Here is a 12,702-nt window from a genome sequence, read left to right on the forward strand (position 1 = left end):
TGAGCCACAGCTGACATTGAAATTGATGTATGGATTTACTGAAACAAGGTTACTACAGCAACAAAGATAAAGACTTTGAATCATCTATAAAGGATGCATAGAAAGATTAATAAATCAAATAAAATCCATAAGTGTCTCACATCACAATTCACTTCTCCCCATCCCCACTGTTCAAAAACAGAGTTCTGATTATGGCTAGAGGGGGTTTTGTAAACCACAAATCATTTTCTCTTTAATAAGCTGTTTTACTTAACAGGCAGAGATTGATCTTTTAAGCTGGCAGGGTCAATCCTGATGGTAATAATTGACTAGTGATATCACAAGTGGGCTAAGTGTGCTGTGCAAGTAAGTGCTGACTATTTGTTATCATCTTCTGTGATAACGCCTCCCCTGTGTAAAAATAGAGAACGGTATAATCCAGAGATACATTCCTATATTTTTATATATTAGACAGTTACATGTAAATGGCACTCATGAGTTCTACTTTGGTTGTTTAGAGACTTTATAATATGTACTAGTTGTGATACACTCTCTTGTAACATGCGGTGAAATAAATCATTGCTTAAATTACGCTATTATTGCTGGAGCCATCTGTCAGTGGCAGGCATAACACAGCTGTCAAAATGATAAACAGTAATAACATTACATAATTTATTTTAAAGTAAATCAATGTATTTCAGAAGGGGTTTAGGATGAGGTTGATGAACCATTCATCACATTCTTTTAATTTATGGTATCACTAACAATATCTGTGTAACACTATCGAGTGTCTATAGGAGTGTTAGTACTGTCAACTCACTCCATTCTAAGAATTTACATTTGTCACGATTTTGACAGTAATGTATTTGCCTGCTCAGTATTGTGTATTAATGTACTGGTCTTTCCTCCCCTCCTCTTCCAGGTGTTTGTCTTGCCATCTTTTGATGAGACATTAAACTAAGGCCCCGTCTGCTCTCTCAGGTGGATGTAAAAGATCCCATGGCACTGTTCAAAGAAGAGCAGGGGAGTTATATTTACCCTTCAATCAACATAATGACCAGATAAACTGTTTTTCTTATCACATTGCTGTTTGTGGGAGCTTGCTGTGCCCAATTTGGCTGTCACATTTCCCACATTTTCTTTCTTTCTTTCTCTCCATTGCCGCTACCTGATCGAGCTTCTGTGCTTTTCTTTCCCCACTTTTCCGTCCCCTTCCCCTGCCCCCCATAAATCTTTTACTAAAACTTTGTATTTTACAGGTGGCTAGTCATTCCAATGTCACAAAGTAGTTATTTCTGTTTCCTAATCTAAAAATAAAGATTTAAACAAAAGTACTCTATCACACAATAGAATCTGTAAACAAACTTTTGTGGAACAAAATATAGTTGCAGTAAATTAATCTTTCAAATGCACTCTTTGAACTTGTTTTTGGAGAAATCTTGATTAATTTAAGTACTTTTCTTTTAAATCCCATAATACGGAGTTGTCCAATATTTTCTTGAATCACTCAGTCGCTGAACATGGAATCTGCTGGCAGTATATAAAAAGCAGTATGGTACTACTAACTGTGTGAAGCTGCTTGCCATGGCCCAGGATCTTTTACCCTTTTCAATCACTTGTGAGTTTCTGTCTGACTGCAAATTTGTAAATCCTCTCCCAGATCTAAAGTTGTGTGTGTATAACGCACCCTTCCTGTAGTGTCACATATACTTCCAGTAACACTTTCCCTGTCACACTTCTTATCAATAACACCCCTACTGATGTAAAACAACGTTTACCCTGACTCGCCATGTGCAATACTACGAGAGGGCTGCCATTACATATAATGAAAAGCCGGTCCACGATTTATCACTGCCTGTCAATCCCTTTTCATCCTAGTTCTTGGCCTCATAGCAGACAATCGGTTTCCAATCCACGTCACCAGATTATCCCCAATTACATGCACCTCCATTTTAGCCGTTTCTTGTATGGTGCTTTATCAAATATCTTTTCAAAATCCATGTATGATATTCATTGAGCCAGCTGCATCCACCCACTTCATTGACTATCAAAGAAGCCCATTCAGTTAGACATGGCCTACCTTTCAGCAAAACCATATGGACTTTCTCTAATCAGTTTAAACTTTCCAAGTGCTCACTTATTCAGTCAGAAGGTTGTGGGTTCAAATCCCACTCCAGGGACTTGAGCACATAAATCAAACTGAAACTCCAATGAGGGGAGTACTGCACTGTCAGACATGCCGGATGAGACGTTAAACGTCTGCTCTCAGGTGGACGTAAAAGATCCCATGGCACTATTTTGATTATTCCTCAATCAACATGACCAGATAAACTTTTTTTGGTTATTATCACATTGCTGTTTGTGGGAGTTGCTGTGTGCAAACTTGGCTGCAGCTTTTTCCACATTACAACTGACTACACTCAAAGTACTTCATTCTCTCTAAAGTGCTTTTGAGATGTCTGGTGGTATTGAAAGGGGCTATATAAATGTAAGTCTGTCTTTTTTTAATTAAAAAAATTCTAGCATTTTTCCCACTAGTGACTTTAAACTGTAGTTACTTGCTATGTCCCTTCCAATCTTGCTATCTTTGAATCTAGCGAGCTTTGTAAGGTTACAACTAACACATCTCCAACTTCCTTGCCTATTTCTTTTGATGCCAAGGGCCAGAAACTGTCCGGACCTGAAGATTTACTTGTCTTCAATTCTATTATTTTATATTCACCCTGTAAGTTTCTCCCTATCACTGACTTCTATGTATATCTAATATGACATTTTCTTTGTGGAGGCTAAAGCAAAATATTTATTTAGCATTTCTGCCATGTAATTATCTTCTATTGTCATGTTCAAATCTGTTTTAATAGGCCCACATTCTTTACCATTCTTTCTTCATGTATTTACTGTCTTTACTATTGCCCTTTATGGTAAAGGCAGGGTCTTCAGTGGTATGGTAGTATTGTGGTTATGTTACTGGACTAGTAATCCAGAAGCCTAGACTTTAGGAGGGAATTTAAATTCAGTTAATTAAATAAATCTGGAATAAAAAGCTAGTGTCATCAATGGTGACCATGAAACTATCAAAGATTGTTGTAAAAACCCATCTGGTCCTTTCGGGAAGGATCTGCCATCCTTACCTGATCTGGTCTATATGCGACTCCAGACCCACAGCAATGTGGTTGACTCTTAACTGCCCTCTGAAATGGCCCAGCAAGCCTCACAGTTGTTTAAAAAAAAAAAAAAAAAATCGCTAAGTGGCTAACCAAACAAATTGTCTTCATATTGATGCTGGGAGTGTTCCAGATAAAATGGGGAACTGGAAACAAAAATCTACCCAGAGGGGTGAAAATTACAGAGACTTGGCTGCAGCTCAAGCAATGTTTAGGAGCTACATAAAGGATTTTTTTTTAAGAAAGGACCGGGATAGTATGAAAGAGTGTTAATAAATGATGGAGGAGAGATCTAAGTGACCATTAGCAACAGGTGGAATCATTACTGGCAAAGCTAAGGAAAAGATACAAAAATACATTGGGGAATATTTTATAGACCTGCTAACTATAATCATTTAACAAAGGAATGTATTTGTATGCAAATTATGAAGGCTTGTGATGTGAAAAAGGTCATAAAATGTCAAACTGCACACAGATTTGGAGAGAAATAGAAGCACAAGTAGAAAATGCATTCAAGGTCATTTCCAAAAGCTGATGTTGGGGAGCAGGCAATACTTGATTTATCTGTGACACAAAGAGTGATTAATGTATCAAAAAGATTTCCAGATAGGATAGTGGAGGTAAAAACCTGGAATCAGTTAAGAAACCATTCGATTCTGCAATTGCACTAACGTTGGGTCTTTTTAGATTGATGAATTAAGATGGGACAAATAGCCTACCTCATCCATAATTAGCTTGAGATCAAGTGAGTAACCGATTAGAAATAGTTCATAATTGGGTAGCAACAGAATATCTCGAGAACAGCACCATAATATAATTGAATGCACTATTAGGCTTGAAGGCTAGAAAGAAGGGACACAAACCAAGAAACTAAACATGTCTAACATTCAAGAGATGAATGAGGAATTGGAATAAATTGAGAGAAATTATTGGTTCTGATGAACAGTGATATCCAAAATATTAATCTCTTCAGGGAGAACAGCCAGTTGTCGTGGTGCACATTGGTACCAACGACATAGGTAAAAAAAAAGGGATGAGGTCCTACGAGACGAATTTAAGGAGCTAGGAGCTAAATTAAAAAGTAGAACCTCAAAAGTAGTAATCTTGGGATTGCTACCAGTGCCACGTGCTAGTCAGAGTAGGAATCGCAGGATAGGACAGATGAATACGTGGCTTGAGCAGTGGTGCAGCAGGGAGGGATTCAAATTCGTGGGGCATTGGAACAGGTTCTGGGGGAGGTGGGACCAGTACAAACTGGACGGTCTGCACTTGGGCAGGACTGGAACCAATGTCCTAGGGGGAGTGTTTGCTAGTGCTGTTGGGGAGGAGTTAAACTAATATGGCAGGGGGATGGGAACCAATACAGGGAGACAGAGGGAAACAAAAAGGAGACAAAAACAAGAGACAGAAAAGAGATGAGTAAAAGTGGAGAGCAGAGAAACCAAAGGCAAGAAACAAAAAGGGCCACTAAATATAAAAGGGCTGCAGGAGGAGTCAAAACTAAAAATCATGGTTTAAAAACTAGGATGAAAACACTCTACCTAAATGCACGCAGCATTCGAAATAAAGTAAATGAGTTGATGGCACAAATCATTACAAATGGGTATGATTTGGTGGCCATTACATCGCAGGGTGGCCAAGACTGGGAATTAAACATACAGGGGTATCTGACGATTCAGAAAGATAGACAAGAAGGGAAAGGAGGTGGGGTAGCTCTGTTAATAAACGATGATATCAGGGCAGTTGTGAGGGATGATATTGGCTCTAATGAACAAAATGTTGAATCATTGTAGGTGGAGATTAGAGATAGTAAGGGGAAAAAGTCACTGGTCGGCGTAGTTTATAGGCCCCCAAATAATAACTTCACGGTGGGGCGGGCAATAATCAAGGGAATAATGGAGGCATGTGAAAAAGGAACGGCAGTAGTCATGGGGGATTTTAACCTACATATCGATTGGTCAAATCAAATCGCATGGGGTAGCCTGGAGGAGGAATTCATCGAATGCATATGGGATTGTTTCTTAGAACAGTATGTAACAGAACCTACAAGGGAGCAAGTAATCAGGAAGACGAATGGAATGTTGGCCTTCATTGCGAGAGGGAAGGAGTACAAAAGCAGGGAGGTCTTGCTGCAACTGTATAAGGTATTGGTAAGGCCGCATCTGGAGTACTGCGTGCAGTTTTGGTCACCTTACTTAAGGAAGGATATACTAGCTTTGGAAGGGGTACAGAGACCTTATGATGATAGATTGAGTAGACTGGGTCTTTACTCGTTGGAGTTCAGAAGGATGAGGGGTGATCTTATAGAAACATTTAAAATCATGAAAGGGATAGACAAGATAGAGGCAGAGAGGTTGTTTCCACTGGTCGGGGAGACTAGAACTAGGGGGCACAGCCTCAAAATACGGAGGAGCCAATTTAAAACCGAGTTGAGAAAGAATTTCTTCTCCCAGAGGGTTGTGAATCTGTGGAATTCTCTGCCTAAGGAAGCAGTTGAGGCTAGCTCATTGAATGTTTTCAAGTCCAAGATAGATAGATTTTTAACCAATAAGGGAATTAAGGGTTACGGGGAGAGGGCGGATAAGTGGAGCTGAGTCCACGACCAGATCAGCCATGATCTTATTGAATGGCGGAGCAGGCTCGAGGGGCTAGATGGCCTACTCCTGTTCCTAATTCTTATGTTCTTATGTTCACGAATGCTGATTGACCTATTGTGCATTTCGGGCACTTATAATTTGTTCCAGGTTTCCAATTTTTTTTTTAATACAGGATAAATTATTAGTTGGCAATTCCATGGCTCCAATAGTGGAATCTTTTCAGGAAGGTAATTCCTGGATTACATAACATGCATGTACCCCTAAAAGGCACAAAAAATACTTCTGGGTCTTATAACTTGCCCAGGAGAGTGGTTAGCATCACTGGTGAAGATTTGTATAAAGATGAAGAATAGTGGCAAAGAGGATTAGAAAGGTTATAGAAAAATAACAAAAAGAAAATGACACAGAAGGCTGAAAACTACCTGTAGATGGCTATTTTTTTAATTATTCGTTCATGGGATGTGGTAATCGCTGGCAAGGCCACCCTCCCTAATTGCCCTTAAGAAGGTGGTGGTAGTGAACCACCTTCTTGAACCAGAGCGGGCAGTTAAAAGTCAACCACATTGCTGTGGGTCTAGTCCCATATAGGCCAAGCCGGGTAAGGACGGCAGGTTTCCTTCCCTAAAGGACATTAGTGAACCAGATGGGTTTTTACATCAGTCACCATTACTGACACTAGTTTTTTTATTCTACATGTATTTATTTAACTGAATTTAAATGCCCCAGCTGCCGTGGGGGGATTTGAACTCGTGTCTCTGGATTACTAGTCCAGTAACATAAACACTATGCAACCATTCCCATAAATGGTTTTGATAATTTTGCCTAATTTATGCTAAACATTTGACCTCCGCTTCCCCAACTTTTTCTCTACCCCATGCTATTTTATTTTACCCTTGGAAAGACTTCCATTTGTATAGCACCTTTCATGAGCACTGGCTTTACAGCCAATTAAGTACCTTTTAAAGTGTAATTACTGTTGTAATGTAAAAAATGCAGCAGCCAATTTGCACACAGCAATGTGATAATGACCAGATAATCTGTTTTAGTGATGTTGATTGAGGGATAAATATTGGTCACGATACCGGGGATAACTCCCCTGTTCTTCTTCGAAATAGTGCCATGGGATCTTTTACGACCATCCGAGAGCGCAGACGGGGCCTCGGTTTATCGTCCCATCCGAAAGGCGACAGCTCCCTGCCTTACTCATTTAAATTCTCCCCCCTGTTCATAAGTTCTGTTTTAAAAAAAAATTATCCCATTTCTTTCAGATATTTGCTTTGTAGTTTCAGCATTTTCAGTGTGTTTTAAAAAATATATATTATTGTATAGTGTGATATAACCTTGAAGTGCACCAGGAGCCACTATCCCCATGATCCTAATTGACCTATTGCAAACCCAAACAAATGCAACGCAAAAAATACATTATGCAAACGTCAAGTATGTGGGCCCTTTTTGCAAAAAATGTCACGTTCAAAAGCGTTGTTCTAACTGGGGCTGATTGGTGACGTCACAATGATTGACAGCCCTTCCCGTGACCTTTCACATCAAGATGGCGGCGCCCATGGCAGTGCCGAAGTTTTGGAAACCAGGTAAAAAAATAAAACTGAGGGAAATAAGATAAAAAATTCCGGGGCGGGACGAGCGGGGTGGAAGGAAATGATTCCGCAGCAACCGGCGCTCTGCGGAGTAACCGCGTAATTAAAAAAAAACAATCTTTTAAAAAATTCAAATACGGGAAAGGCCGGTCGGCAGCTCCAAGCGGAGAGCGTGTGTCATTTTAATAAAGAAAGGGGATTCTGGCAATAAGGTGTAAGGGGGAAGCTGGTCACAGTCACTCAGTCTCAACATTTCATTAAGCCGGAAGGTTTCCTTTTTATTATTATTTTCTTCTTCAAATGCCCTTTGCTGCTGTGAATTTTGCTCTGGTGACTTGTGTGTCAGTATTGAGCCTCTGACCCTTGCCTGAGTAATGATAACATTAGAAAGACTTTATACATTTGATAGAAGCACCTTTCAACATCCTCAGAACGCCCCAAACGCGCTGGGCAGCCAATGAAGGACCTTTGAATTGTCCCCTGGCGTTATGTTGGTAACCATGGCAGTCCATTTGCACACTGCAGGATCCCTCGTATTCGAGCAAATTGGATAAATGACGAGTTCATCGGTTTTGGGGGGTGTGGATTGAGGAGAAATGTTGGTGCTCAGGACAGCGGGAGAACTGCCCGATCCTCTTACAATATAGTGTCATGGGATCTCTTATGTTCAACCAGGCCATCAATATAGGATAGTCACCGAGAAATCCAATAGAGAATTCAGAAGGAACTTCTTTACCCAGAGAGCGATGAGAATGTGGAATTCGCTCTCACAGGGAGTGGTTGAAACGAATAGTATAGATGCATTTAAGGGGAGGCTGGACAAGCACATGAGGGAGAAGGGAATAGAAGGTTATGCTGATAGTTAGATGAGGAAAGATGGGAGGAAGCTCGAGTGAAGCATAAATACCGGCTTGGACTGATTGAGTCGAGTGGCCTGTTTCTGTGCCACATATGCCAAGTAAAACCTTTAATCTCAGAGATAACACCTCCAACCATGCAGCACTCGTTTAAAATTGCTAGATTATGTACTCGAGTCCTGGAATGGGAACCCACAACCTTTTTCATTAGAAATCAGAATGCTACCACTGAGCCACGGTGACACTTGAATCATGACAGTGAGCGTTTGGTACGCTATAAGGCGCAGTGCTTTGATCCCAGGTGTGTGCTGAGTTAGCTGATGTCAATAGGGCATTACAACTGGCCTCACTCAGCATCCCTGGTAGAGGAGCTGAAAGTGGCCATGATGCCTGCAACCGATTGCTATCTGGCCACCAATGCTGGAAGTGCGCATGTGGACAACAGACATTTGAACAGAACTTACTGCTTGTGATCAAAAGTTTAGCATTCTGCCCCCCTCCCAAAGGCCAATTCTAACACCCGACTGTTATCCTTGCTAAGATCAGCTAAAAGAACCTAGGTTGATTGGGCTGTGTTGGGGGAGAGAGAGGGAAGGCTTCTTTTCCCACGAGCGGGCCCACTGATATAGAGGGTCGACGCTCGCCCCAGCCCACGTAGCAATTCTCGAAGTTAGCAGACAGAGACGGATGGCAAAGTATAACGATCTTTATTATGAACGTCCAGGAACAACCTGCATCACAGCTGCCTGTGAGTGGGGATGCTCCCCAAACAGCACAATCATACAACTTTTATTCATTTCCAAAACCCCTCTGTTCCCGGACAAGACCTCCCTAGATCTCTAATTGGACTACCTTATCAGCGCTACTTCCCTAATTGGACTACCTTATCAGTACTACTCCGGATTGACAGGTCATGAGCTCTGACTGACAGGCCATGATCGCGTGACCATCTTAGACCGTTCCCAGAATGGTATCATTACGTTGGGATTTGTTATACATTTCCTTTGGTGCCATGAAGTCTCTCTCTGGTCTCTTCTCACCGTCTTATCAGCGGTCTGTTTAGGTTCTCTCCTATTACATTCCATGTTGGAATACTATTTGATATCCCAACCCATAACAGTACCTTCTGGAGCCTTGGAGCTGGAATGTACAAGGCGTGAGAAGAGATACAAGGCGTGAGAAGAAAAGCCTTTACCTCCTTATGCAGGGACCAGCACTTTAACCCTTGTCCCGCTGGTACCCCTAATGTCAAATTTCTCTTACAATTCCCTCCCTTTTGGCCCTTGGCTATACGCCAAGCTGGCCATAATTCCCGACAACTATCTCCCTGTAGGCGAGTTCCAGATAGGTTCGTTCACCTGGGTGGCCATCTCCCAAGCTTCGGGACCCCCTGAAACCTTCCCACAGAGTTATATAAGGTAAGTCCTTCCAGTAGGACTGCTAAAATTTTCATCCCTTATGGCCTTAATCATAGTGCGTGCCCTGATGTGTCGTTTGGCCTGTTTTATTCGTGCACATGTTAATCCAATCATGACCAACAGAACAAGGCCCTGTATTACTACAAATACGTGTGATATTATTCTTATCCATGGGTGAATTTGAATATTAAGTCCAATGTCCCACAGCTTTGAGTACCAGGGCTGATCAGCCAGCATTGCGTTAGTGTCTCTCTGCAAATTGTCTATTTCTTCCATCAGCCGGATATACTGTCGTCTTTGATTTTGGATTCCTTGCACCAGATGTAATTGTTCCTCATGAGGACACGGGGTGACTTCTCCCCTGGTCTTAATGGTTAGGTTGGCTGCCCCCGTGCTCACGCACCACTCTCCGTTCCCTTGCGGGGCAGCAATGGTCTTCAGGTCGTGTTCAAGAGGAGTGATACTCAGCATACATCCGTTTATCTGGTGGAATCCGCACTCATCATTTGTCATTCGTGGCGTACATCGACATAAAACCACTTGGTTTAATTTTATAGCAGTCAGTTATGGCAATGCCTCTGGTACTATTGTTAACTTTAATCGCCCATCTGGCAGGCTGAGGGTAACGCAACCGAGTTTGGTTTCTCACTTCACCGATATTATCAATCTGGTATAAGAGGCCTCCCTTTGTTACATCATACTGTGGTATGGACAACACAAATCCAATCATATTCACTCGCCCAGTCATACATCTGAATTTTGGCACCCATGCGTGACACTTCCTTCGTACCTCGCATGTGCTATTCACCTTTTTATCTAGAGTCCAATTGTTAAGTATACTGTTTGGGATCCAATCTGGTATGTCCCCATTTTGGAGTTGCTCCAAGTTATGTTGTACCTCACTTAATATCCAGGCCCCATACCCGGAGCAAACTATCTCAGCTTGTAATCGTTTACTTATATCGTTCCCCATTGCGTGGATCAAATTTATTGTCTTGGCATGTTTCTGCAAGGTATGGGCCACTGCAACAGTTTCCCTTCCGCGCCATCTCCCAACCGCGCTTGTAGGACTTGGTTATCCATGTCCCTTCCCAGCACACCCCTCAAGATTTGCGTCAAGGTATTGACCTTGTCGTCTATTGCATACAGGTCTATGGTATTCACTGTTGCAAGGCCTGCAGCGTAACCCGTGCCCAGCATTTCCAGTATATCCCTCTTCGTTCGACCTCGTTCTATCCCTTTTCTGGTATTGAATCTCATGGTTGTGGATTCCGGGCCTTCAAGGATTCTCTGAGTCAGATTCTGGTACAGACTTAGAGTCTCATTCCCACAGAAGCTAGGAAGGATGATATCCGTTAGGTTTAGAACCACCGTAAGTAGCCGTTGCCACACCTCAAAATGTATCTTCTTCTTAGATTTCCTTGTTACTAATCCCCCTGTGACTCCCGTCTTTATGGACGGGCATGTGGGAGGGGGATGTGTGGTGGTACTATAAAGAGTTGTAGTTCCCAGAATGGTTGTTGAAGCAACGGTGGTGGATCTATTCCGGACTCGAATGTCCCAACACCACTGATCTGTACCCACACACGGGGAGGCCGGGCATATTCTCCAACTGGTATCCCCTGGTTGAGGTCTCCCTGAGAATTGGGCAAAGACAGGCATGCACCTTATTTGTGCCGCCTCCCTGTGAGTACAACATCCCCGTTTCTTCTCTAGCATGAAGCACATTGCGGTCTTGTTTACTATTACTGTTATGCCCTGGTTATTGGTCCACCCCCAATGTCGATTGTCATCCGGGTTGAATTGAGTTATGCCCGTTAGTCCAATGCTACAATTTAAATCTACTGTTGTACCGGCTACCACCACTAAGGCTCTTGAATCACAGTTAATAGTTTCAGATGTTCTATAGTTTAGGCCTTGGGGTCTGTAGCTTCCTTCGTCGGATGATGTCCCGGCTCCAAGGAGGAATAGGATCCTGTAAAACACAGCGTTTCCGGTGTTCACCGGTCGGTTAAGATCCAAATCGTTTCAACTGGGTCCAGTGCTTCCATCTACCAATACCCCCCATATCTATGCAAGCGCATGTGTCGCTGATCATGATCACTTGGTGGGGACCGGTCCATTTTGGTGAGAGTCCGGGTTTCTCGGGATTCAACCGCACCATGACCTGGCTCCCTATGGTGGGTACCTGAACCCTTTGTTCCTTCGTATCCCTTTCTAAATCTTTAATGGCTTGTTGGTCCCTAGCTTGCGCTCGTAATCCATGCAGCTGTTTACATAGCTCCATGACGAACCTCCGTATCTTGTCCTTGTAGGGTCCCACGTCCTCACTCCCAGATACTAATACTTCTGGCAATCTCATAGCTCTGCCTGTCATTAGCTCAAAGGGGGTCAGTCCGGTGGTTCGGTTCGGGGTGGCTCTTAATTTCATTAGGATTCGTGGAAGTAACTCCAGCCACCCCTTCCCGGTCTCCTCGATTGCCTTGGCCTTGGCAGTTTTTAGGGTCCTATTCATCCGCTCTACTAATCCGGACGATTCCGGATGGTACGGGATGTGGAATTTTTGTTTAATCCCGAGCAGGGCACAGGCTTGTTTCATGACTTTCCCTGTAAAATGTGTACCTTGATCTGAGTCCAACTGCAGTGGCATCCCCCACCTGGGTATTATTTCCCCAGCCAGGATTTTAGCCACTGTATCGGCGGTGCAATTCCTGGTGGCAAAGGCTTCTACCCACTTTGTAAATTGATCTATTACTACCAGGCAGTACATTTTTCCCCTCTGGCTGGGCAGTGGCCCGGTAAAATCTATTTGTAGGGCTTCCCAGGGTCTCTTTGGGCGAGGTTAGTGTCCCAGTCGGACCTTTATCCTTTTTCCCGGGTTGTATTTTGCGCAGGTTATACACCTCCTACAATAGTTTTCTACGTCTCTCCCCATTCCTTCGCACCACCAACATCGTGACATGGAGTTTATCATGCCAGTCCTACCAGTGTGGGTGTACCCATGGTAGAGACCCAATAGATTCTGTCGGAGACATTCCGGGGCCACCACGTTGTCATATCTCCTCCACACTCCATCCGCCCCCTTTCTTGCT

General features: G+C 42.9%; 1 protein-coding gene across 1 annotated transcript in view; it reads left to right on the forward strand.

Moving 5' to 3' along the window:
* The first annotated feature begins 7,294 nt into the window (after positions 1-7,294).
* The window catches only part of dhx35 (DEAH-box helicase 35), a 93,144-nt gene continuing 87,736 nt past the window's right edge, over positions 7,295-12,702 (forward strand). Inside the window, exon 1 of the mRNA XM_070896326.1 lies at positions 7,295-7,329. Within this exon, the coding sequence (XP_070752427.1) occupies positions 7,302-7,329 (28 nt within the window). The 5' untranslated portion in view covers positions 7,295-7,301. The remainder of the gene's footprint in view (positions 7,330-12,702) is intronic.

Source organism: Pristiophorus japonicus, chromosome 12, assembly GCF_044704955.1.
Source record: "Pristiophorus japonicus isolate sPriJap1 chromosome 12, sPriJap1.hap1, whole genome shotgun sequence".
Lineage (NCBI taxonomy): Eukaryota > Metazoa > Chordata > Chondrichthyes > Pristiophoridae > Pristiophorus > Pristiophorus japonicus.